Source organism: Lynx canadensis, chromosome E1 (genome assembly GCF_007474595.2).
Source record: "Lynx canadensis isolate LIC74 chromosome E1, mLynCan4.pri.v2, whole genome shotgun sequence".
Taxonomy (NCBI): Eukaryota; Metazoa; Chordata; class Mammalia; order Carnivora; family Felidae; genus Lynx; species Lynx canadensis.
The window spans coordinates 37,676,348-37,702,574 of record NC_044316.2 but is presented as its reverse complement, the minus strand read 5'-3'; the positions used below and the strand labels follow the sequence as shown (position 1 = coordinate 37,702,574).

The 26,227-nt window shown below is 54.1% G+C and overlaps 1 protein-coding gene and 1 long non-coding RNA gene across 2 annotated transcripts in view; both read right to left on the bottom strand.

Annotated features, from left to right (window-relative positions):
• Positions 1–1,636, bottom strand: LOC115501642. The gene is made up of 2 exons (XR_003964872.1): positions 1,268–1,636; positions 1–684 (listed from the first exon to the last, which is right to left on the bottom strand). It is a non-coding gene; the product is annotated as an uncharacterized LOC115501642 (long non-coding RNA).
• Positions 1,637–4,283: 2,647 nt separating this feature from the next.
• Positions 4,284–26,227, bottom strand: part of LASP1 (LIM and SH3 protein 1) — a 39,429-nt gene continuing 17,485 nt past the window's right edge. Inside the window, exons 4-7 of the mRNA XM_030296819.2 lie at positions 19,286–19,393; positions 11,127–11,277; positions 10,652–10,755; positions 4,284–7,305 (exon numbers count right to left, since the gene is read on the bottom strand). Of these exons, the coding sequence (XP_030152679.1) occupies positions 7,132–7,305; positions 10,652–10,755; positions 11,127–11,277; positions 19,286–19,393 (537 nt within the window). The 3' untranslated portion in view covers positions 4,284–7,131. The remainder of the gene's footprint in view (positions 7,306–10,651; positions 10,756–11,126; positions 11,278–19,285; positions 19,394–26,227) is intronic.

Genomic DNA, 26,227 nt, shown 5'->3' with positions numbered 1-26,227 from the left:
AAAAAAAAAAAAAATTTATTTTGGGGCAAGAGAGAGATTTTTCCCACATAACAAGTAAGATGAGTTATAGCTACCCTATTTCAATAATTTATAATTCAGACAGTCTCAAAGAATAATGACTATATAACCATTTCTCTCTTTAAATGAGAAGCTGGGGCTCACGTGGTATGGAGTGGAAAAAATATGATAAATCTTAAAAATTCAAATGACGAGTTCCTTCTGGCTAAAGAGTGAGACAAGGGATAGATACTACACCACCTCAGGCTGTCTGCAAAGACAGCGATAAACTGAATACTTCAGAGATGAGGGTAGACAATGTGCTCTTGAACTATCCCCCCAGTGTGTGAGAGGGAAAGGAAAGAACATATTTTAGCATAATACGCAGTTGCATTTACACCTAGAGAGAGGCTATCAAAATGGATATGTGCGCAGTTCTCCGTGGTGACTTTCATGAGTCTGCATTTCAGCTCTGTGTCCTCAACACCTATCCACAGCTCAAACGCACACAGCATCTGCCAGCCTTGCCCACGAATTCCTGACGTCCCGGCTGAGTGCCCCTCTGCCTCTGGGCTCAAAAAGCCCCTTGCTCCACAGTGGTTAGCCATATCCGGAAGGTTCTGGAAGAGGTCTGCTGGGCAGCAAGACTGCTGCTAAGAGGTCTCTGGTTGGAGTGGAGACCAGGAGCTGTGGGAAACCCAGAAACAAGGCTCAGATGGGAACAGCAAAGATACCAGCAGCCCAGTACTGGCTACGGACTAAGAAACAAATTAGGAATTCCTCCCTCCTGGCCACTAAACCCCACAGTTGGAAAACAATGGACATCTCCCCCAGACCCCGCTCCCAAGTACATTTCATTAGCTGCTTCACCTTCCAGGGAAAACGAGTCACTAATTAATTAATGCAATTATGGAAGCATAATTGCAAACCGCTCTGCTGACATATAAAGATGTGTTTTACCTTTAATTACCAGGAGAAGAAAGGCAACTTGGACTAGGAGCACCGAACTTGAAGAAAAAAACTGGGAAAATAATAGTCCCTCCCCCGCCAAGCACACCACTCCCAACCCATTCTATCTAAAACTCCTTTGTACTGCGGGGCTTATTTTTCATTTTCAAAATCGTTCGAATTAGGTCTCAGAAGAAGAAGTTGGCATTTCTTATTCTTTTCAGGGTGGTCTGAGAAATGCTCTATCAATGCGTCTGACGCAAAAAAAAAAAAAAAAAACAAACTAACAAGATCTCTTTCAATTTGGTTTTTGAATCAATACCCGAAATAACGACCAGAAGCAAAAATCCACCGGTGCGTCAGCAAAGCAGGATGCTCGGCCGGTCAGCTCCATCCTTCCCCCCCGAGCTGTTCTGAGGGTTCCCCGCCGCAGCTAGAGCAGATAGATAATGTAGGACAGAATGACCAGGCCTATGATGGCAAAGAACATCAGGATGAAAATATCCAGCATGATGGAGTCCTCGGCCGAGGAGGCCTCGGGATTCCGGGCAAATGTGAGCTGTGAGCACGGAGGTCGCAGCCAGTGGAGAGAAATGGCTCCCTCTTCCCTCCACTGCTCGGTCTTTTCCCTTCCCCCTCCCGGGGCCCCAGCCGAAGGGATGCCGCAGCTCCATCAGCAGCCTACTGCCCCCCTCCCCCCCCACCCCCTCTCCCCCCACAGCCAACCAATCACAAAGCCCGGGAGCGGGTAACCAAGGCACTGCTCGATTTAGACCCAGCAGAAGCGAAGAGGCTCAATTTCTCCCCAGGAACCCAATCCCACCCCTTCATATCTAAATGGAGGCTGCATGATATGGACGGAGGAGGAGATCTGATCTCTATCCAGATGCCCTAGGAATGAATCCTCCTGGCTGCCTTCCTTCTTCCTTTTTCCTCTAACACATCTGTGGCCAGTTACCTCAGAAAAATAGTGGTGGGGAGCTGGGTGGGCCATGGGCAGGTGGTAAGGGTCACGTCGTGGAGGGACACGGACAAAGGTCTCGGGTGAGTCTCAGTTGGCATCTCTGGGGTTGGAGCTAACGCTTGGGGGATTCCTGAACTCTGCCAGATACTGCACACGCGCTGTAGGTCATTTCAACCTCCCCACAAGCCTTTCATAGATGAGGCTCAGAGATGGTCAGGAACCGGCCTAATGTCTCACTGGAAATGGGGGAGACCAAGATTTAAAACTAGGCTTGCACACTCGGGAGTCCGTTCTCCCCCCCCCCCCCCCCACCTGACGGGCCCACCCTGTTCATCTGAAATGCCCCTCAGCCCTACCTGCACCGCTCAGATCACTCCATGGACAGTGTGAGCGCCAGAGATCCCTCCTCCAGCGACTCCTTGTCTCTTCGTGGTCATTACCCGCATTCTTGTTCTCTTCAGAGAGCTCAGGGCAGTGTTTCATCAAAGAGCGTCCTGGGGCGCCTGGGTGACTCCATCAGTTAAGGGTCTGACTCTTGGTTTCGGCTCAGGTCGTGATCTCATGGTTCGTGGGTTCAAGCCCCACATCAGGCTCGGCACTGATGGTGTGGAGCCTGCTTGGAATTCTCTGTCTCCCTCTCTCTTTGCCCCTCCTCTGCTCTCTCTCTCTCTCAAAATAAATAAATAAACTTAAAAAAAAAAAAAAAGCGGGGCGCCTGGGTGGCGCAGTCGGTTGAGCGTCCGACTTCAGCCAGGTCACGATCTCGCGGTCCGTGAGTTCGAGCCCCGCGTCAGGCTCTGGGCTGATGGCTCGGAGCCTGGAGCCTGTTTCCGATTCTGTGTCTCCCTCTCTCTCTGCCCCTCCCCCGTTCATGCTCTGTCTCTCTCTGTCCCAAAAATAAATAAACGTTGAAAAAAAAAAAAAAAAGAGCACACTAATGAATTCCCAGGCCCCTCCCTGCAATGAGAGGGTCTAGATATACAAATTTAAGTGATGCCTTCTGAGGGGAAAGGAGAATTAATGATTTATCTTTTAAGCGGGGTGGTGGGTACTCAGTTACGTCTTGTGTTGTTTTTATTCCTTTTTATGTCTTAATGATTTTCCTATTAAATTAAAAAAAAAATTCCCTGTGACATCTCTGAGGCCTAGTGTCCTTGGTCCTACCCTAAATAGTTCTTTTGAAGGCCCCAGGGGTGAGGGCATTAGTAACCCCCTTCCACATGTTAGGCCCTGGGAACTGAGGCCACTTCTAGAAGGGGGTCTAGAAACTGCTCCCATTGGCCAAGAGGAAGAGCCCAGGGTCTCTGTGAGCGGGGAGCCTCTAGAGACGGCGGATCCCCTCCCAAGCCCACTGCCCCCTTGAATGAAGGTGAATGAAGCCTCCTGGGAGAGAGGGCAGCAGCTCTGCAGACAAGAGGGGGCAGGCCAACAGGAGGCGAGATCTGCCAACTCATTCCCTTCCGCCGCCGGAAAACATTAGGCGGCAGCTCCTTCCCAGAGGGAGCGGGTGGCGGTACTGTCTTTAATTATCCCGCCCAGCGCCTCCGACGCTCCCTACACCCTCCAGCCCTGCCTCTCTCTTACTCTCCATTCCCAAGGCTCGGGGAGAGCCCTCTCCATCTCCGCTGCTGCTAACCTGAAGCCAGAGAATGCCTTTGTTCTGAGCCCCAAGCGGGAAAGGCCCCTTTCCACAAGGCAGCTGGCAAGGCGGCATGGCGTGAGGCTGCGAGGGTCACACCCTGGGTCCTGAGACCTCTGGCCCTGCCACTAGCTGTGCAACTTCTGCCAAAGCACGGCCTCCCTGGGTTCCAGTGAACCCCCATCGGTGAGGTAGACATCGCCGTGGTGATTTGGCTTGTGAATACTGCTTTGGGTTGCCAGACCACCTGATCAGATGGCTTCATCCCCTGTCGTATCCCACCGCAGACCGCCCCTCTGCCATTTCACCCCTCAAACAAGCGCCCAGCTCCTCCCATGTCCCAAAGCTGCCCCCCACCCCTGCCAGCTGAGCTCATGCATTAATGCAACAGGTTTATTTGTTGAACAGCTATGTGCCTGGCCCCGGGCAGACCCTGGGGATTTAGAGAACTTAAGTCCTGCCCTCTGAGTGCACTGGCTGGTGAGGAGACAGGTGCATAACTAAGGAAGTCAGACAGGAAGAGGGAAATAAAAGAGCTCGGGGAAGTTTCTGGAAATGCCACCAAGCTGGGCAGAGGAACTGGTCACTCTGTCCCTGAAGGGCAGCAGTGCTCTCAGGAGGGTGCCAGGCTAATGCCCCAAACAGGACACGGACACACATGCACACACACACACACACACACACACACTCAGCAGCAGTACCTCAGAGCCAGAGAGAAAACCAAGTCCGCAGGTAAAAATTATACTTTTATTATTTGAGTCACCAGGAGAAAGATTCACTTGTGGTCCAAGTCAAACGTTGAGAATCGTAACAGGCCAGAAAGAGTTGATCCCAAGCACAAGCCCACAAGGGAGGGGATCAAAACAGACCAAGAAAAGACAACCACCCCATATAAAAAGATGAACGGACGGCTTCACACACACACACGGATGAAATGTTTGGACAGAGGCAAATTTCACATGGTCATTTGTATCTTTTTAAATACAGGTTTGTGGGGTGGTATTTTTTTTTTCCAGCTATTAAAAAAAAACAAAAAAGGCCCAAAAGTGCATATGTGAGAGGAAAAAGGCAGAAAATAAGCAATAGTTTTCCCTGGAGGGACATGAGGAAGAAAATAGGAAGCAGTGTTGATAGAATTCACTTTTCTCACCATTGGGCTTACACTTTCTTATTGGTCCACTAAAGTTATATTCACATTCTAGCTTTAACGCATCTTCTTTCCTGGGATTAGATTGGCCAAAGACCTTTGTGAACTGTAAGAAAAGACCAGGGACTTGGCCCAGCCCTCGGTTCTGTGCTCTTTTAGGGATGGATGGTTCTGGAAAGGAGCAAGGACTCCCAGCAGCCCCTGGGTCCCTCAGCACCAGTGTGACAGTCCCTCTTCTCTCTGGGGGTGTGGAAAAGGTCCCCTATTTTTAGGACGGGAGGAGCAGAGGGGCCAGCGACAAGATTCCAGTGGCTGGCCTGCCTTGCTTTGGAAGGAAAATCAGGCCGAGGGAAGAACAGGCCGCCTCCTGCTCCTCCAGGCCTTCCTCCTGCCTCTCACCACGCTGCCAGCCACAGGTGCTCCACTAGGATGCACCTCTGACCTTTGGTCCCAGAATCCGCGTTGTGCTTTGAGATCGCGAAGAAAGGCAACAGAGCTCCCCCACAGCGCCCTCAGCTTCCACATGGTCCGACGTGAAGACCCTCCACCCGCCTTCACCTCGGCTGGGGCCAGAGGAAAAGAGACGAGTCAAGCAGGGCTCTCCCCCAACACCAATGGCCATTTCTTTCCAACCTTCTGATTTGGGGAAAATATTCCCACGTCCACCCCCCCAAGCGGTGAGGACCCGATTGCTGAATTCGCCTGCAGGGTCCTCCTTCCCGAAGGAGGCAAAGATGTCAGCTGGGGAGCCTGAGTGGACTCAGGGCGAAGGCAGGAGGGGGAGGCCCAGAGGGGTGTTGAGAGAGCCCAGAGATGAGTAAAGCCAAGCGAGGGTGGCCACAGCCACCGACAAGCGAGAGAAGGGACTTGGAAATAGCACCATTTTTCCCCTCCTCACCCCGGGGTCTGCGCTTCCAGTTTTGTAGCCCTGGGACTTTTTCCTTCTGCTTCCAGGGGGCCTTAGGTAAGCGAGGGAGAGGTCTGGTGGTGCGGGGGATGAGCCCCCAGAGCGAGACACCCACAGTGTGGGGGACACAGGGTCGTCTGATGCTCTACTCTGCAGCCAAGGACATGGACGTGAGGGGAGAGAATATGCCTGGAGCCATGAAACCTTGCCCCCCACCCTCACCCCAGCAAGCTGCAGGCCCCAACATCAGCCCCACCGACTCCAGGACCACCCCCTTACCTCTGCCCAGCACGCTGAAAAGGAGGCGGGTGGGCTTGCGCCATTTGGGGATACAAGGAAAGGAGGGGCCTTCACTCCAAAGAAGACACGAGGAACTTCTCTCTCCCACGGCCCTCCCTTCTCACCGTGGGGTCTGAGGAAACTATGAGGCGGAGACGGCCCCACGCGCCCTCGCGTAAGCCCAGAGACTCCCGCCGGCCGGGACCCTGGCTGCTTCGGTCACGCGAGCCTGTCACGGATATAGACACGCTCCTTCCCCCACATGCCGAGTCCTGGAGACACAGAAGGTCCTGTGGCTGTGTGCAGCTCCAGCGTGCTTGGGGCTGGACCAAGGAGGGGAGGCCGTGGGAGGCCTGAGACATCCTCCCGTGGGGAGTAGGGAGGAATGGGCCACCTAACCCAGAGCCCAGGGGCCCGGCGTGGCAGGCCAAGAGGCCCGAGGCTTCCTTGCCTCGTGGTTCAGGAGCAACCAGGGTGTCTGGAGATGAGGGGTGGGAGGAGGAAAAAGGGCTGTGGGAGAGAACACCCTGTTCCCTTCCCTCCTGCAACTGTCCCTAAAAGTAAGAAAGGCGAGCACTTGACCCAAGCCATGCTTCCTGGGGAGCTCCTTGCCCGCACCAGGGCTGCGTGGGCAGGAGAGCAAAATCACAGTGTGAGAAGGAACACGTGTGGGGAGGGATGAATGAATCCCAAAGCAGGAACTCGACCCTCCTTCGTGGTCCTTGAGAGTGGGAGAGGGTGCTGGGGGGCCCCTCCGAGGGCCAGTCGCCCCGTCTCGGAGAAGCAGAGGCTAAGCCCATCCCGGGGGCAAGGGGCTATGGAGCCCCGTCCCCTGGGAGTCCTGGAAAGTTTGGGTGTGTGCGGAGGAGGGCAGGAAGGTCTGAGGGGGCAGAAAAGAGTGAAGGCAGAGGCCTGGGAGCCAACGGGTCTCCCATTCCAGACCAGCTCCCCGGGCCTCGGCCTCCCCACCGAGAGGTCCACGCCTGTTCCATCCAGAGAGAAAACCAAGAAGTTGGTCGAGGGGAAAACCCGCCAGAGGAAGGAGCCCGCGAAAGTGGCAGAACAAGGCTTCGGTTGGCAAAAGTAGCTGGAGGAGGGTGGGAATAAAACAAGCTGTCGCAGATTTAGAAAAAACAAAACAAAACAAAACAGAGACACTGAAGGGTGGGCAGGTCACGCCCAGGACAGACGCGATGCCACGGGAACGCACTGAAGACGGGTGGGGGCGGGGCAGCACCCAGGGGAGGGGCTCAGATGGCCTCCACGTAGTTGGCCGGCAGCATCCCCGTGTCGCCGGTGCGCTCCACGGTCCCATACATCCAGCCATCGTCGATCTGCTGCACGTTGATGATGGTGTCCCCGTCCTGGAAGGAGACTTCGTCCTCGTCGGCGGCGCTGTAGTCATACACAGCGCGGTACCGCTTCTGCGGCGGGGGGGACACAGTCAGGCCAGGGCCTGGCTCCCCTCTTTGTAAACCCTACAGGACCCAGCGCAGAGCCCAGCCCAGCAGCGGACCGGGGGCTGGGAGACAGGGGAGGCCTGGGCTCTGCTACGCATTTTCTCACCCCTGTGTTTCCCTGTCTGAGACCCATCACCCTTCTCACAATCATCTGGCATCTACCAAGGGCTGGGTGCAGGACACGGACTGAAGTTGCCACAGCTCTACCCCACCTCTTGGAACAGGAATGCAATTGGTCCAATGAATACGATGCTCGGTAGCGTTTCAAAGACGTATTCTGGGGAGAAAAATCTGCACCTGACACAAGAATTTCCACCCTCCAACCTCAGCCAAAACGATCTGCTTAAGCCCCTGAGAAAAGCCCAGTGAATCTGCAATCCAACCGCCGTGTGGGAGGCAGGCGAGACTCTAACGTCCTCTGACCCTCACTGCCCTTTACATCGACTGGTCTCCGGGGGTCACCTCAGCCTTCGTGGTCCCCCAGGCCAGGCCCTGGGATCTGTGGGCCGACCGGTCCAGGATGGAGGAGCCCCCTCAACCTCCCACATCTGCCCCCACGGGTCCACCCCACTAGGACCACGGCTCAGGCTTTCTATTTCTAGCCTCCGATCTGCCCCCTCCAATTGTTCACCCACTGTGATCTCAGGGGGAGCTTTCCAAAGCGCAAACCTGATCATGTCATTCTCTGGCTTAAAATCCTTCAGAGGTGTCCCGCTTTCTTTTTTTTCTTTTTAATGTTTATTTATTTTTGAGAGAGAGACAGAGTGCAAGCAGGGGAGGGGCAGAGAGAGGGAGACACAGAATCCGAAGCAGGCTCCAGGCTCTGAGCTGTCAGCACAGAGCCCGACGCAGGGCTCGGGAACTCACAGACCGCAAGATCGTCACCTGAGCCAAAGTCGGATGTTTAACCGACTGAGCCACCCAGGCGCCCCTGTGTCCTACTTTCTTTAGACGAAATTTCTTTTTCTTTTTCTTTCTTTCTTTCTTTCTTTCTTTCTTTCTTTCTTTCTTTCTTTCTTTCTTTCTCTTTCTTTTCTTTCTCTCTTTCTCTTTCTTTCTTTCTTTCTTTCTTTCTTTCTTTCTAATTTTAGAGACGGCATGTGCTCACAATGGGGGGCGGGAGAGGGGCAGAAAGAGAAGGAGGGAGAGAATCCTAAGCAGGCTCCACGTTCAGCACAGAGCCTGACACGGGGCTCGATCTCATGACCCTGGGATGATGACCTGAGCCAAAATCAAGAGTTGGATGCTCAACCGACTGAGCTACCCAGGTGCCCCTCTTTTTGTTGTGTTTTTTTTTTTTTTTTTTTTAAGATTTTATTTTTAAGTAATCTCTACGTCTAACGTGGGACTCGAACTTACAACCCCGAGATCAAGAGTTGCATGCTCTACCAACCGAGCCAGCCAGGTACCCCTAGCACCAAAGTTCAAACTGTCTTTCAAGCAACAGAAACCAGCTCCATCAGCCCCAAAGGCTGTGGGATAAGTGGTCACACCCCCCCAGAAGTGACCTTGGTCTCTTATCACCAAGTCTGTCTCTATCTCTTGGGTTGATGCCAGCTATGCCTGCTTCCCACAACAGCCTCCTCACCCACCTCCCTGCCTCCACCCTCAACCTCTTACTGCCTCTTCTCACACAGCTGCCGGCGCGATCCTTTAACAACATAAACTGAGGGGCGCCTGGGTGGCTCTGTCGGTTGAGCACCCGACTTCGGCTCAGGCCATGATCTCGCGGTTTGTGAGTTCGAGCCCCTCGCTGGGCTCTGTGCTGACAGCTCAGAGCCTGGAGCCTGCCTCGGATTCTGTGTTTCCCCCTCTCTCTCCCCCTCCCCTGCTCGTGCTCTGTCTCTCTCTGTCTCTTGATAATAAACGTGAAAGAAAAAAAAATTAAAAACATAAGCCAAAACCTGTCACTCTGCGTAGCTCACTAATTGCAAAGGCCTTCCTGTGGCCTACAAGTCCCTGCATGATCTGACCTTATCTCCTACCCTCTTCTCCTCTAATCGCCTTGGCCTTCTTGCTGGCCCCAGGGCCTTTGCAGTTGCTATTCTCCCTGAATCATTCACCCTTTCATCATCCTGAGGACTTTGCTGCTTTCCTTCCCATCACCCTGCTGTCTTTTTCTTCACAACACGTGCCACCATCCGACCTTATATATATACCCTCTTATTTTACTGCCTCGTTTGCCTCCCTGACTGGAACGTGAGCACCAAGACTGCAGGAACGTGGTCTTTTAGTCAGGGCCAAATCCCTCATGTCCAAGATAGGTTTCGCAAGTATTTGAAGGACCGGCTGGTCTATCTGGAATCTAATCCTACAGACGGATTCTCGGTCCTGCCCGGTACCCTACACAGCACGGACACTCCCTTGTTTACTGCTTCGTACCCAGGGCATAAGGCTCCAGGAGGACGTGTATCTCAGGGCTATTTTACCTCCCTAGGTATTGTCTCTCTTGCTCCAACATGAGCAGCTTCGAACTCCCAGGAACCCAGCACAGAGGGGCTGAGCTCAGCCAGGAGCTCGGTGGTATGAGTGGCTCAGCAGCCCCCTCGATGGGATAAGGATCAGGACTTACAGACGGGGCACTTCGACTCGAAGGACCGGGAAGCCTGATCCTGCCCTACTTCCTACTCTTTACTCGTCGTTTACTTGGCAGTATCGATGAGTGCCCGCTCTGGGCCTGGCTCACGGCAGCTGAGCCCAAGGAACACTGCCCTGCCCGCACAGAGCTTCACATTCAGCAGGGGAGGCACACAGAAGTTAACACACAGAACGGTTCTGAGTTGGGAGAAGTGTTCTGAAGGGCACCGGGGGGAGTGATAGAGATGTCAGGGGAGACCCGCCTGACATGGGGGGCTGGGGAGGGCCCCTCAGAGGCAGGGGCAAGCTGAGATCCGAAGGACATAGGGGTGGGTGATCCTCATGAAGGGTGGGGAGCGTGGCCTAGGTCTGGAAGGCCCCAAACAGAAAGGTACTTTGTGTGCTCCTGAGCAGCCGGAGTTAGGAAACCGGGCAGGGAGAGGTAACTTGCGCAAGGTACACCCAGAGCTCGAATGCAGGGCCCCAATCCCAGCCCAGGGCTGAGTCCGCTAAGTACGCTTCCTTGATCAGAGGCTGAGGTCCCTATCGCCTGCAGATGACGACAGGAGCTGGGATCAAAGGTCAGGGAAAGCCAGGCCTCCTGGGTGGGGTTTCTAAGGAGAATCTCTGAGCAACGTCCACCTGCCCATCCACCTCTGGCCTCCTCAGGCTTCCCCGGGCCCCATCCAACCTCCCAGCTCCAGGACCTCTCCCTCTGGCCAGAGCTACTCACCCCGCCCCCGCCTGGGGCACAGCGCGGTACGGACACCGGGGCTGCAGGCTCCTTGTAGCCACCATAAGACTGTCCCACCTGCTGCTGCTGGGGCTGCTGGTAAACTGGAAGACGGGGGGAGACGGGGCTCAGAAACTGTCTTGCCAAACGCAGTCCCTGCCTTCCCCCGTGATTCCCCTATCGTGCATTTCCACCACCCCCCCCCCCCCCCCCCGCAACCTGGCTCGGCCCCCACGCCTCAAAGGCTTGTGTGTCAGTGTTGCATATTCTACAGCAGGGGCTGTGTCTCTACCAACACGCTGGGGAGCCGGCATAGACCCTGACCCCGGTGCTCGATGCCCCTGGTGGGATGGATCTGAGGGTGTGCGTGAACAGGTGCCTGTGTGTGCACGGAGACAAGGCTTCTCTCTGACCTCCTCCCCATCCCACAGCCGGCCCGGTCGCAGGTCCTCTGCCCCACAGGCCTCAGGCTCACCCGGGGCGCTGGTGGGGATGTGGTGGGGCGGCTGCTGCTGCTCCTGGGGCCGCCGGTAGCTGCTGTCCTGGGAATCTCGGCGCTCAGGCTCCAGGCCTTCGCCCCCGCTGGGGCCCATGCGGCTCTTCTCAAACTCCTCGTGGTATTTTATCTGCAGCGGGAGAAAGTGCCGGGTGAAGGACTCACAGCCACCCAACCAAAGCTCCCTGCCACTTCAGATCTCCCAGGAGAGGAGAGACTCCCCGAGGGCTAGAGGCAGAGAGAGCCAGGTCCTTGCGGGAGGCACACCAGCTGTGTGCCCTTGGATAAGCTGCTTAACCTTGCTGGGCCTCAGGTTCCACCTCTGTAAGAGAGGGCATCGGTGTCTACCTCCGGTGTTGCTGCAGGGTGACAACTCCTGTTCCCTGACTACCTGCCGGGCGCCAGGCTCTGTGCTACGGGTGATGCACCATGGGCTCGTTTTAACTTGTCAGCACCTACGAGGGGGGATGTGACGGTCCCCAGTTAACGCACAAGAAGGAAACCAAGGCACTGACGAGCTGAGTGAGTTGTCCAAGATCACGTAGACTCCAGGGCCTATGCTTTTCAGCGTTAGGTAATTCTGCCTCTGTGGGCGTGACCTCACCGGGCTCTGTTGAGGATCCCAGGCTGCAGGACAAGAAATGCAGGGTCCTCCCTCCTCATCAAGGAAGGGAGGAGAGCAAAGCCTGCCCTGTTATCTGGAGCAGAAGGAACTAGTGATTCTGTGCCCCAAGGCCTGATAGGAGCTGTCCCAGCCCGGGGCAGTCCCTTCTGGCCGTCCTCTGGAAAGGCAGCAGGGCCTCACTTAGGGGTTTGGGTCAGGACCAGCCCTGCCCCTTCCCGTCATGCCCCGGGGGGGGACTCACACCCAAATGGCAAAATGGACTGAGCCCATTCCTCAGGGGGAGGCAGCCAGTCTTGGCCGGACTGAAAACCCCTGGGTTCCCTCAACTCCCACCCAGAAGGGCACCCAGGGGTGAAGTTCTCAGACACAGGGCCAGTGCCCTGCTCTTGGATTCCTAAGACAAGAGCAAAAGGCAAGTGTCCCCGAGCCCCACTCCCTCAGTGACCCCTGTCCACGGGTGGGGAGGGGGATAAGGAGAGGGGCCAACCCTCCTGAGGCCTTTAGGCATGCAAGGCAACTGCCCTTCCGACTTTTGTCCTGGGGGGTTAGAAAGGTCAGCTTCCTGTGTTTACTTTCTGTGAAGGAAAAGACGCCTGACCCCAGGAGCCAGTGACCAGGGAAGGGGAAGTGCATGTGTGGAAGAGGACAGAGGCCTGTGCTGGGGGCGTGTTTCCACAAGTAGCTGGTAGAATCGACCTTGCTTCTGACACAGCCACTACAGGAGTCAATACTGATAACATGAGGGCCAGCTGCCCCAGGTGGATGGAGGCGTGGCGAGCCCGAACACAAAGGAACCCTCCCCAGCACCCATGCACATATCACCTGCTACTGTTAATATTAATAACCTTCGCATCTGCTCAGCGATTCACACTGAGTGCATAAAAAGCCTCTCTGCACATGATCTCCCTTGGCCCTGGGGATAGTCCCCCTGAAAAAAGAAGCTGGGCAGGTACACTTTAATTCCCATTTTACAGAAGAGGAAAATGTGCTCAGAAGTTAAATGCCTTCCCAAGACAGAGCTTTCATTACTCAATAAGGGACAAAGGGACACAGGGACAAAGTCACAGCTACACGGGTCCTTTCCTGAGGGCAGGCATGGAGCAAGGTGACCACAGGCCCAAGTCTGCCCTTCGTCCCAGGCCATGTCTTCTTGTTCTGGAATAACTATGAGTAAGCACGCCTTTCCCTTGCGACAGGGATGACGAGCATAAGGTCCCCCTAACTTTGAGGGAAGGAGAGGCAGCATGGCAGGGATAAGTGGCCTGAGAAAAGCAGGGTACAGTCCCTCCCAGTCTGGGCCACCTGGGCCACTACTCCCCACTTCCTCTCCCTCCGTTCCCCCAGCGAGTGAGAAACTTCTGTCATTGCTCTGCCAACCCACCGAATGATGGGAGAAGCAAATTGGCAGGTTAAAGGGTGTTCGCACATCCGAAAGGGAAAGAAACATTTTCCAGACTCTGGGGGTCTGGCTGGTCCCCGCTCCACATGCGGCAAAGTTCTGACCTTTTTTTAATTTTTTTTTTTTTAACGTTTATTTATTTTTGGGACAGAGAGAGACAGAGCATGAACGGGGGAGGGGCAGAGAGAGAGGGAGACACAGAATCAAGCAGGCTCCAGGCTCTGAGCCATCAGCCCAGAGCCTGACGCGAGGCTCGAACTCACGGACCGCGAGATCGTGACCTGAGCTGAAGTCGGACGCTTAACCGACTGAGCCACCCAGGCGCCCCTAAAGTTCTGACCTTCTAAAAGCCCCAAAGGGAGGGCCACCACAAGCCCAGAGCTGTCAGCAGATCCCCGGCTTAAGAACTGTTGTGGGCCACCGTGGAAGGACACCCTGTTCTGTGCCCAGAAGATCCAAGTGCACGTGGGTTGAGGGGCCCAGGCCCCTGCTAGCCGGGACTCTGGGATGACCAGCTGGGAGGTCCCTTCCAAAGCTCCAGAAACCCATTTTCTCTGCTAGCCGACGTTCTGTGTTCTGAGCCCCTGCTCTCCTCACGCTGGTGGAAAACCAAGGTCTGACTCCCCACGATGCTGCCACATGATTCTACGTCATGGTCAACAGGGGAACATGGGCTCCGAATGGAATCAGCAACTCAGCAGCCAGGGTGCATTTTTTATAACGTCTCCCACTTGCTGAGGGCCTGTTTTGTGCCCTTACATGGATTACTCATTTCCTTTTCTCAGCCAGCCCTACAACTATGTAGCACCCTCACCCCCATTTTATAGGTGGGGAAACAGACGCTCGGAGGTGGGTAACTGGTGGGTTATCGGAATCCAGCTCTAACATCACACCCTTGCTTCTCAACTACCGTGCAATATTGTTCCCGATTACAGACTAATAACATTTTGTTTTTAAAACAAACGTAAATCTTTGGGATGCCTGGGTGGTTCAGTTGGTTGAGCGTCTGATTCTTGATTTCAGCTCAGGTCCTGATCCCAGGGTTGTGGGATCGAGCCCCGCGTCGGGCTCTGTACTGAGCATAGAGCCTGCTTGAGATTCTCTCTCTCTCTCCCTCTCCCCAGCCTGTGCTCTCTCTCTCTCTCTCTCTCTGTCTCTCTCTAAAATAAAATGAAATGAAATGAAATGAAATGAAATGAAATGAAATGAAATAAAATAAAATAAAATAAAATAAAATAAAATAAAATAAAATAAAATAAATAGGGGCACCTGGGTGGCTCAGTCAGTTAAGCATCTGACTTGGGCTCAGGTCACGACCCAATGGTTCATGGGTTCAAGCCCCACGTTGGGCTCTGCACTCACAGCTCAGAGCCTGGAGCCTGCTTCAGATTCTGGGTCCCCCTCTCTCTCTGCCCTTCCCTTGCTCGTGCTCTGTCTCTGTCTCTCAAAAATACATAGACATTAAACAAAATTTTTTTAAATAAATAAGTAAAACCAATGTAAATCCGTTTACCTTCATTAGTTATCAGAGAAAGGCAAGTTAAAATCGCGGTGAAATACCATGATATACAATCAAAATGGCTAAAATGAGTAAGTCTAAGGACGTAGCGCTGTGGAGACTCTCTCATCACTGCTGGCGGGAGGGTAAGTCAGTCCAGCTACTTGAAAAACAGACGAGCATTACTTGGTAAGGTGAAGGGTCATAAACTCTAAGACCCAGCAATTCCACTCCACACAAACACCAGCATCAATCAAATGCCGATATAAGCATTAAACGGAACACCACCCAGCGATGAAAAAGAGTGAGCTATAGCTACACGCAAATACGTAGCTGAATTTTTTTTTTTTTTTTTTTTTTAGCGTTTTGCTTATTTTTGAGAGGCAGCAAGCAAGTGTGCACAAGTGGGAGAGAGGCAGAGAGAGGGAGACAGAGGATCTGAAGCAGGCTCCGCGCTGACAGCAGAGGGCCCGATGCGGGGCTCAAACTCACGACCCATGAGATCATGACCCGAGCCAAAGTCAGACGCTCAACCGACTGAGCCACCCAGGCGCCCTGTGCCTGAATCTTTGAAATTTTGGGTCCTGTCGACCAAAGGAAGAAAGACACAAAAAGAATACCTACTAGATGTTCAAAGTCAGGAAAACCAAAACTATAGTGTTTAGAAATGCATGGTTCCATATTAAACTTATAAAGAAAAGAACAGCACATGTTTTCAAAAATTACCCTAGAGGGTTGTCCCACAAGCCTGCCTCCAGGTCACTTGACCCTGGGGATGGAATTTTTGTTTGACTTCACCATTTACTGCTGATTACGCCCAGATTCTAAAGACTGAAGCTAACTTACAGAATGTGCACTGCCAGCTATTAGTTTTTTAAATGTTTATTTATCTTGAGAGAAAGAGCGAGCGAGCAGAGAAGGGGCAGAGAGAGAGGGAGAGAGAACCGCAAGCAGGCTCTCCCCACTGTCAGCTCAGAGCCCGATGTGGGGCTCGACCCCACGAACTGTGAGATCCTGACCTGAGCCGAAACCAAGAGCTGGATGCTTAACTGAGTGAGCCACCCAGGTGCCCAGCCCTGCTGATTATTTTTAACTAACAGAAAGGCAAAGCATTTCTGCCCCTGGCAAAGATATTCCCAGAGTTTATGGTTTTATGGTCTTGTAGAACATTAACCAGTTCTACAGATACTGGCAGGGCATGGACCAGCTCTGCATCTAACTGTATCCAGCACTTTCTTTCACCGAGGAGGCATCACCTCTGCCTTCCTACCCTCCAGCATAATGAAGTGAAATATATGATAGGTGCTCACTGCAGGAGAATTATGTTTTTAACACTTTGAAAACTTGTAAGAGGAGTTCAGTAATATTGTTTCTTGACTGATCAGTACACACAGAGGTGTTTACTGCATGTGTTACTGGGTTGTTACATTTCACAGAAGAAGGAAAAGAATTGTATACAGAAAATCATCATGTAAGTAGAGACATAGGCAAATAAAAGCAGAGCTTCTCTACTAGGCAGGGGCTTCCAGAAAAAGGGTGTCCACGACGAAAATTCCCCGGTCCCTTACAGCCGTTAGAGCTCATGACCAAAGGCCAGGATTCCAGAAGGATACACTGCATCCCAGAGGCCATCCCTGGCCTCGCAACGCTTTTGATGCCTTTCATGAAGACACAATCACCCCAGAAGTATAACTTACTAGCACCTTGCCTCAAAAGTTTTCACACATTCTCAGTACCCACAACGGCCCAATTTTTCAACCAAGCTTTCCTCTTTGCCTCTTCTTTAGCCACAAGGTGGAAAGGAGACAGGTCTGCCTTTACAGAAATGAGAATAACATTGACAACACCGATCTGATGGATGACAGACCACACACGTCCAAAGTGTTGAAACACCACCGGGGGAGACCAGCCACTTTTTCAAAATGCTCTTGCTTGTAAATCCTCTAATCTGGAGCATATATTCCTCCAGGGAGGCAAATCTCATCTCTTTGCAAGATGCTCTGACCTCCCTGGAAACAGCTAACCTGGGAAGTGAGTGACAAACTATACACAGGATGCTATTTTGGATACAAAACAAAAGGTGTGGCTCTAAACACTATCTTTTCCCAAAACTCTTCTGGAGGTTGGGACAATTGAACAATGGCTCTAAGCATAGCTTCAAGTTCCCTTAGAGTTCGGGAGGCGGCCAGGCCTGACACCTTCTGACGAGGGCTTGGTGAAGTTTTTTCAGTGTTTTTGTTTTTATGTTTATTCTTTAAGGAGAGAGAGACAGAGTGCAAGCAGGGGCGGGGCAGAGACAGAGGGAGACAGAGGACCGGAAGCGGGATCTGCACTGACAGCAGAGAGCCCGATGCGGGGCTTGAACTCACAAACTGTGAGATCATGACCCGAGCCGGAGTCGGACACTTAACCGACTGGGCTACCCAGGCGCCCAAGTCTGCATTTTTAATAAACCTTTCCACGTGATTGTAGCATAGGTATTTGGAGGCCCGCATTTGACAGACTCTAACTGCATTCACCAAAACCAAGCGTCTTCCAGGTTCGTGGTCACACCTCAGAGGTCCCAGCTAAAGCTGCAAAAGCAGAATCGGGTCAGGTTCAAGTCACCTCCCCCAACTCAGAGCAGAGGACAATCAGCTAATTGCAGCCCTGTGGTTAACGAAAAGATAGTTATCTCCTTAGGTGTAGGTGTCCTGGCCACAGTGAGTTCTGTTACCAGGACTCCTCAGATATTAACACCTCCAATGACTGGGTAGGGAATACTCTGGAAGCCTTCCAGAGAGGGAGGCAGAGATGACTGGGCTTGCTTGTCTTCTGCCCTCTAAAACCCACAGGCTGGAAGCAATGAGGGGATGTGCTGGGGAGCTGGGGTTGTGGAGGACAGCACGTGTCCTTGCAGTGGAAAGCCACAGAAGCTGGGGAGTCAGGATGCCAGTTTTGTGAGCCATTCCAGGTTTTCCCCATTGCCCAAGGCTTTGCCCCCTCCCTCCCACTTGCCATGTGGAGAGTTGGAAGGCATAGACCTTCTTTAACCCTCTTTACCCTCCAGACGGTCTGGGCAGCATCAGCAGGGAAGCTCTAGGGTGTTCGGCCAGGCCCTGGCTTATAAAGAAGCAACTGAAACAGGCTTTATTTATGTGTGTATTCCAGGGGAGGGGTGGCGGCGGTGGTGGTGTGGATTAGAGCCCTCCCAGCCCAAAGGAAGCGCTCCATTTCCTCAAACCACAAATTTCAAACTGCAGGGCAACAGCCTCGTGGCAAAACCCGCTCTGTTACCCGTTCGGTTAAGTCTGCAACGAGCATCTTTACAAAATAAAATAAAACAGAAGATATCTGAACGCTCTCCAAGTAGTAAGGATTCTTTCACGAAAGTCTTGACTTGCTTTTCTCTCTAAATAAACAAGCGTGCCCGTTTGGGGCGTCGCTATGTGAAATGTATTTCGTAGCGTAGGTTGCAAAGTTTGACGGCCATGGGCTTGGGCGTGACGGGTGCTCCCAGGGTAGGTTCTGGCTCTGAAATCCACCTGAGCCGCTGTGGAGACCTTTCCCAGCACAGCCCCATCAAGGAGGCCGGGGGGAGGAAGGGGGAGGCCTGTGGAGCCCAGGGATGAGCGCCAGGTGGACCACCTGGCACCGAGGCCCTCAGCCCAGAGAGACACTGGGCAACCTGTTGACCCCTCCCTGTTCTAGACATAAAGACAACTGTTTGCCGAGGCGTCCATTCGTAGGACCTCCCAGAAGACGAGGCTGGCCAGGCCCACACTGCAACTCTGTGCCCCAGGACCCTGTGCACGGGTCCGCAGCCCATGTTCTGTGCTTGTGGCTCAAAGCAGCGCTCCGCCCCCACATACCCAAAACCCCCCAGGCGGCCTCCCCACAAAGGCAGAGCTGCACTGGCTGCTGGCCGCTGGCTCTACCAAGCAGGAAACCAATGCCTATCCCCTGGCCACAGGTGCCATGGGCCCATCGATCTACAACCCACTCTCTATACCCAGTCCTGCCCTAGCCACACACGGCTGACCATCCCCAGCCCAGGAGGGCCAGGCCAGGGGGTACGGGGCCAGCCGGCAAAGCCAGCTGGGGTTTTTACACAGGAAGGAAGAGCAGGCCGAGGTGGGGGAGGAGGCCGAGGGAGGGCGGAAATGACTGCAATGTCAGCACCCAGAGACAGACGAGGGGGAGGCAGGCCCCTCCCCACCCCTGCCACCCAGTTATGACCTCTGTGCTTAGACAAAACAGTCAGTCTGGACCCTGACACCCACCATAGCCAGGAGGGGAAAGGAAACAAAGGAAAAACTTCAGAGAGGGTGGGGAGTGATGTAGCACATAGGCCCATCCTGTCCACGTATCCCCAGAAGTATGGTGCTTCCAAGGCAGACATGCTCTGTGGGCAGAGGGCAGAACAGGGGAATACGGGTGCACAGAAAAAAAGGCCTCTGGGAACCTCACACCCCTTCTTCCCTCTCTGCTCAAGCGGCTGCCACCCAGGCACACCCAGAAGGGCCTGGGGAACAGCGGCGAACTGGCCTCGTTCATGCCTGCCAGACCGGCAGGGAGGGGAGGAGTGGGGAGGGCAGCAGGTCAGTGCAGGTTCCACGGCGGGCAGGGGAGCATACGTTACTGATCTGGTCCTGGGTCTTCTTGATTCTCTGGAGTTCCGGTGTATCTGCCACCACACTGAAGCCTTTGCCCTTGTTCTTCTCAAACTCCTCCTTGTAGCGCACCTGGAGGACCAAGGAGGGGAAAGGGATTCGAGTGAAGGCAGGGGCAGCAGAGAGGGCCCCAGCCTGTGGCCACCTTTGAGGCGGCAACCGGCCAGGAGAGAGATCCCGACCAGAAATCCCCCTGCAGCGACATCTATCACCCACCCCCAACGCAAAGCAGAAGCCTTAGCCAAAAAGTGTTAGGCCGCTAACAATAACCCGTTAACCCGTACTCAGGGCATTCCGAGCACCAAGTGCTTTACGTGAATTCTCTCATGTGAGTCTTACCGTGTTCTATTATTGGCTCCATCTTACAGATAAAGAAACTGAGCCAGAGCTAGGCAAAGTCCCCTGCCAAGGTCACACAGCTTGGCAATAAATGTCCAGAGCCACCATGGTGCAAACTCTCATCTGCCGGGACTCCTGACCCTTCACCGCTAGCCTATCCTGCCTGCAAGCTATAGGAAGAAGGTTCTTTCCAGAGCTCCAAAGACAGCCCCGGCCAGGATGTGGCCCTACCCACTGAGAGCCCGGAGGAGTGTTTAAGCGACCAGCCGAATGAAGGCTGTGCCAAGGGACAGAGTTAGCACCCAGAGAGAAGGGCAGTGAGACAGCCACTCGAAGACTCCATCAATGAGTCTTTGACAGGCCTGGCGGCTTCCTGGAGACTCTTCTAAGGTCAATGCCACATGAGGGGATGAAATTGGCGGGGGACAGACAGGACTTCACAACAGGGTTCCTACCACCCCACCACTGCCTTCTTCTTCTGAGAAATCCACAGAAATTCAAGTATAGAGGGGCTCAAGTCGGACGTACGAAAGGACTTCCTGAACACTAATAGAACCGAAATATGAAAAATATCTTGTTTTCTCCTGGGGGGTTTGAAGCACAGAATGGAGGCTGGGAATGCCCATGGGACAGAGAACCGTTCGGCTTCCAGAGGCTTCACTGTCCCCCTCAGAAGGCAGCTGTTCCAACCCCACCAGCTGCCTGGATTTCCTCCATGGGGGCTGCTCCACTGTCCTAGAAGCAGGTCAGCCCAGGACACGAGGCCCAGGACCTCGGGAGTTTCCAGGATGGGACGTCCGGGCAGCTCCCAGGCATGGAGACATCTGGCCACAGGGCTGAGCTGCACCCTGACCCGACCAACAACACACACGTATAAATCTGTGGCCACACCTGTCAGTTCCTCTGCACAACCCCCAGGGGTCAGAGGTCCTTGTCCACTGTCTGGAGCCCAGCTTACCCGTCCATGGGGTTCTTCATCCTAAAAAGGTTTCAGAAGCTCCTCCGTTCTGATCCAGACTAAAATCAAAGGCCTGGATATGCTAGTTCCCATCAGACTGGAAGTTAATGCAGTAAATACAAGTACTGACCCACCCCAAGGGCCCAGAACTGCCTCCAGCGTCACCTCTTCCAGGGAGGCCTGGAGCAGCAGGGCAACTTTTTGTGTTGGAGGTACAGGGACCCTTTGGGGAAGGGGCATTAGGGAGGGGAAAAGCATTAGAGCCAGAAAATTACAGCTCCAGATGCAGAAGCCCCAAATCCAAGGTCTCTGGCCTCGGTTTCCTCATCTGTAAAAGGGTTGTCACAGGAATCAGTTGAAATATGGAGAGGGGGGCTTCCCGTCACCGAGCACGGGCAAAGAGCCAGAGGGAGCTGGTTCTAACACGGGCGCAGTCTCCCACTTGCTAAGTGAGCTCGGGCAAATGACTTAACCTCTTGAGCCTCCGTTTCCAATCTGTAAAATGGGGATAGTACCACTCATTCCAATCAATGGTACAGACTACAGACAGTGGCCCTCACACAGCAACTGCATCCTGAAGCAAGGCAGGGCTCAATACCCACTGATAGGGCAAGCGTGGAAGTGCTCTGTCAACGTTCAAAGTGCTGAACAAGTGCCAGACCCCCATTCTCTCCTCCACTTCCTGGGCTTGTAAGGGTCAGGCCCCTAATCCAGGGGAATAATTGCCATGGCGACACTACAATGACATCAGCTAGTTCCCAAGCTCAGGAACTGCCTCTCCCTCCCTGCCGGGGAAGGAGAATTCATTTCACTCCTGGCACAGGCAGCCAGATAGGGCGGGGCTGGGGTGGAATGGGGGCTGAGAAAGGATGGAGGGAGGTCTGGGCTCGGCACCTCTTTGCTGTATGTCACTAGGTAAGTCAGTCTCCCTCTCTGGAATCCCCTGAGCCGGGGGCCGGCCAGCTGATCTCTAAGAGCCCACCCAGCTCTGGAGTTTGTGACCATTTTTATGTACCTGCAGGCCTTAATTATGAAGAATCAAGGTGAGAAACATTCTCTGAGAGGCCTTTTGGTGCTGGAGTGGGTGCACAGGGAAAAGGTCGAGAGCCAGGAGTGCGGGGAGGGCCCCGCTGCCTAGAGCCCCTCTGTCCGGGTTTCCTTGTCACCCAAGCAGGAGTGTTTGCCCTCATCTGGGATGGCTCGCCAGGACGTGATGCGGGTCTCGGAGGGAAGGGATCTGCCCGAGGTCATTCAGCCTAGTTGTTGGTAGGGTCAGGGTACAACTCAGCACTGTGGGCGGATGACTCCATGCCTAGGAACTGCCTGGGCCTCCCATCCTGGAAATTCCCAAGGCGGGGCCAGATCTGATGCCCGAGCAAAGGAGGTACAAATATAAGTGTTTGTCACATGAGTGGTGACTGAACTGAACAAACACAAAATCTCCCAACAGCATAATTTAGAACATAACTGCGTTGCTGACGTAACATAAAAGATCGTGACTTAAAAAAAAAAAATTGTTTTCTGGAAAAAAAAAATACAATACCAACAATTTCCACCGACTATGTGCCTACTATGTGCTGGGCGCCCATACGATGTAACCCACCTCCTTCTAACAGAAAAGAAATCAGTTTTAAAATTAGACAGACACAGATGGGGAGGAGAACTAATGGAAAAGTCAGTGCTGGAAGCAATCATGAAAAGGTCATTGTGTCTACTCCCCAGCTTCATTGTGCCCAGGCAGGCTCCATTTCCTCTCCTTTCCAGGAGAATAGTTAATAGTGAACATTTATTGAGTGCTGACTCTATGCCAGGAACTGTTCTAAATGCCTAATATATACTAATATCCTCACAATAACCTTTGGAGAAAGGTAAGCCCCGTTTTACAGATGAAGACACTGAGGCTCACTCAGGAAGGTGAAATAACCTGCCCAGGATCACACAGCTAGTGGTGGCAGACCCAGGATTTGACCTTCAGCTGGTTTAGGTAAGAGTGACAGAAGTGGGGCGCCCGGGTGGCTCAGTCGGTTAAGCGTCCGACTTTGGCTCAGGTCACGATCTCAAGGTTTGTGAGTTCGAGCCCCACATCAGGCTCTGCGCTTCCAGCTTGGAATCTGGACCCTGCTTCAGATTCTGTGTCTTTCTCTCTCTCTCTTTCTCTCTCTCTCTCTCTCTTTCTCTCTCTCTCTCTCTCTCTCTCTCTCTCAAAAATAAATCTCTAAACATTAGAGTGACACCAGTATGCTGCCTCCTGTGCTGGTCACAGACCACACTCTCCTGTGCCTCAGGGCATTTCTCACTCTGTGCTGGGACTGCCCAGCACCACGGGGGTGTGAGATGGGGGAGAAAATGAAAGAGGCATTCTCTTTGCACTTCTGCAGGGCCTCAGAGGGCCACACAGACACCCCCAGCTCAGCCCCACCCCAAAGATGTCGCCTCTCTGCTCAGCCTGGGGGCTGGAGGTGGGAGAGCTACCTCGGGTAGGGGATACAGCTGGGCCCCAGTCTCCCATTCCCTGCTTCAGCCAGGCCCGGGCAGGACCACCCAGAAGGTCATTTCTGGTCAGTTCTGTGGTTACCTCCTCTGCAAGGGAGGCTCCAGGTGTCCCAGACACCCAAAGTACCACTTTGGGAACCAAACTGGAGACAGGAAAACAAATAAAGTTGAAATAGCACCAGCGGCTTCCAGAGGAGAGGGCTGAGACACACGTACCCAGACCAGGAAGGGGCCCTGGAAAGAGACCAACTGACACCCTGGTGGGGTGGGGCAGGGTAGGCAGAGGAGGCTCCCACTTCCCTTCCTGCCAGCCACAGACTGCTCTAGCAGGCCCTGCCCCCACAGCAGCCACAGGAGCCAGAACCTGTCACCACCCCCGGTCAGGCCCACTCATCCCTTCCAAACCCAGTGCATCGGCCAGCCCCGGACCTCCAGGCGACTGGGCTTTGCTGTCCCCATTTTACCAGGGAGGGGAAAAAAAGCTACGAGAGAAAAGCGGCCAGGCTCAGACCACAGAGCTGGGGGCGAGGTAGAAGGAAGACAGAACCAGGCTTGCAAAGAAGGCAGGGGCCCTACCCCCACCCGCCACCTACCCCAGTCCAGAGCCCCGACTCTGTGACTCACACCCCACGCGGCAGAAGCAAGGGGAGAGCTGGGGTCAGTTCCACCCACTCCCTGCCTGCCCCCCGGCCCAGCTCTAAGGCTCTGAGTATGTCCAAAAGGCTCACGAGAATCACCAGGGCAGTCAAAATGCAGATTCCTGGGCCCTGCCCAGAACTACCAACCAGAAACCTCTTGGGTAGGGCCTAGGAATCTGTATTCCAGTACGCACATGTGCGCACGTGTCTGTGTGTGTGTGTGTGCGTGTGTGTGCATGTGTGTACACACACTCTCTCTCTCTCTCTCTCTCTCTCTCTCTCTGTCCCCCACCACTGGTAACGGCATCCTGTGGGTCAAGAGTACCAGGCTGGGCACCACGTCAGACTACAGAATTGGTAAGAGCAAAGGGTTTGAAATCTGCTTCTGTCACTGGGCTCTGGGCAAGGGGCCTAGCCTCTCTAAACCTGTGTCCCCATCTGTAGAATGGGGACAAAACAATCTCTCTTTCATCAGGTGGTCATAAGGATTAAATGAGGTCAGGGCCTGGCCCTCAGCGAGGACCGCATGGAGAATGGCCGCCATTCTCACAAGGTCCTCAGCCTGCCCGAGAGACAGGAGGAGCCCGGGAGCCCAGGAGGTGAGCAGCAGGCCAGGCCCCTGGGGAGCAGGGAGCAAAGGCAGAGGAACCTTTGGAGCCTGAGCACCGGGCGCTTCCTCCTACAGACCCCGCCCCTCAGGGATCTGGTTCCAGGGGCAAAAAGAGCTACAGCCGTGCTTTTGTGGGACTGACAAAGGCTAAGGGAATTAATAGGGTTTGAATTTCTCCTCCTGAGAGTAGGTGTGTGTGTGTGTGTGTGTGTGTGTGTGTGTGTGTGTGTGTGTGTGTGTCTGTCTGCCCTGGCCTCTGCCTGAGTGTGTGCACATACTCTCACACCTCTGGACCCAGACCTTTCCAAAGACCTAATGTCCCCTCCCCATACCTCTTCTTCCAGGTTCCTCTGATGGGGACCCCACCAACTGGGGATCTGACCGTCCCTCTCAAGCTGTGGGGGGAGTCCGGGTCGCCCTGGATGCTGTGGTCTACCCACCCCGGAAGCCCCCTCCACCTCTGGCCCCAGGGGGCCTTCTACTGGATTGGGAGGCCAGGGCGGTAGTACGCGGCTGACCAAGGAGGGTCTGGCCAAAATCTTCCCTGTGTAGACTAGGCCCAGGCCCCAGAGCTGCCTCAGCCCCTCTCCCTGCCAGCTGGACCACCCTGACCTCCTCAGCTGGCAGGGGTCTGGTATCCATACCGGCTCCCCCTTAACTACAGGTTTCACGCCAAGCAGGGTCCGCCTCTGGGCTGGCAGATGTAAGCTGCTGCTGAGGGAAAAACCAGCTTCCCCTACTTGCTCCCAGCTGCTGTGGGAAACAGGGGAGGCCTGAGCCTCAGGCCTCACCAGGGCTGTACATGGTCAAGGTCACTGTACTTGGGAGTGGAAAAACCAGAGGCCAGATCCTGCAACTTCATTTACTGGGTGTGTCAACAGGCAAAGCCTCAGTTCCCTCATCTGATATCTCCCAGAGTGGGGTCAAGGATCCATGAGGCAAAGTAACTAAAAGCACTTGCTAAACTATAAATGTTCCCAGCAGCACGAGGAACTATCGTGTTTAGTATCAAAGTGGAGACAATGTTCCTTAGGGAGCTGGGTGGAAAACGGGAAAGAGCACAAGTCTCAGAATTAGATAAACCGGCCTTTAAAGTCAGCAGCATCCCTTCCCTCTTCCCTAAAGTAGAAGTGACCTTAGAAGCGACCTTGCCAGCCGCACAGGCTGAGAACCGAGGGAGCTTCGATGCCCAGGCATCAGAGGTTCAACAAGTTAGTGGTTCACAGTGTCATTACCCCTACTACCACTGTCTGATCTTAGCAAGCCCCCTAATATCTCTGGGCCTCTGTTTCCTCATCTTGCACCACGGGAAAAACACAGCACCTTCCTCACAGCTGCCGGGAGGAGTCAGGGAGAGAGTGCGCCCACAGCCCCAGGCAGCACAGGGCTGGTCCTCCTTCACGCGACCTACTAGGAGACAGGGCCCCAGAGAGGTCGTGTTAACATCACACAGCAGGAGCCCCACTCCGGAGGGATCAGGAGAGATCCCCCTCTGTGGCCCAGGGGGACCTCCCAACATGTTCCTGGCCTTGGGCACCCTGCCCACTTGGCTAAGTCCCTCAGGGGGTCTCTGCAGAAGCCCCGCCCTGCCCTGCCCCCCTCTTCACAGTCCAGCCTAGGTTTGTCCCAGGAGCCCTCCCAGACCACTAGGGAGAGTGACCTGTTCAGGTCTCAGGGCTCTGGACCCTTTGCTTATTCCTCAGTGTCCCCTAAAGACTGAGTTCTCCCTGGGGCACCAATCCATCTCTCCCCTCTCCCCCCACCAGTGGCACGCACCACTCCCCACAAAGCAAGTGCTCAAGAAAACCAGGCCCAAGGAGACAAAGGTAGGACAGGCCCCCAGGGTGAGGCCCCCTTCCCAGCGGCCC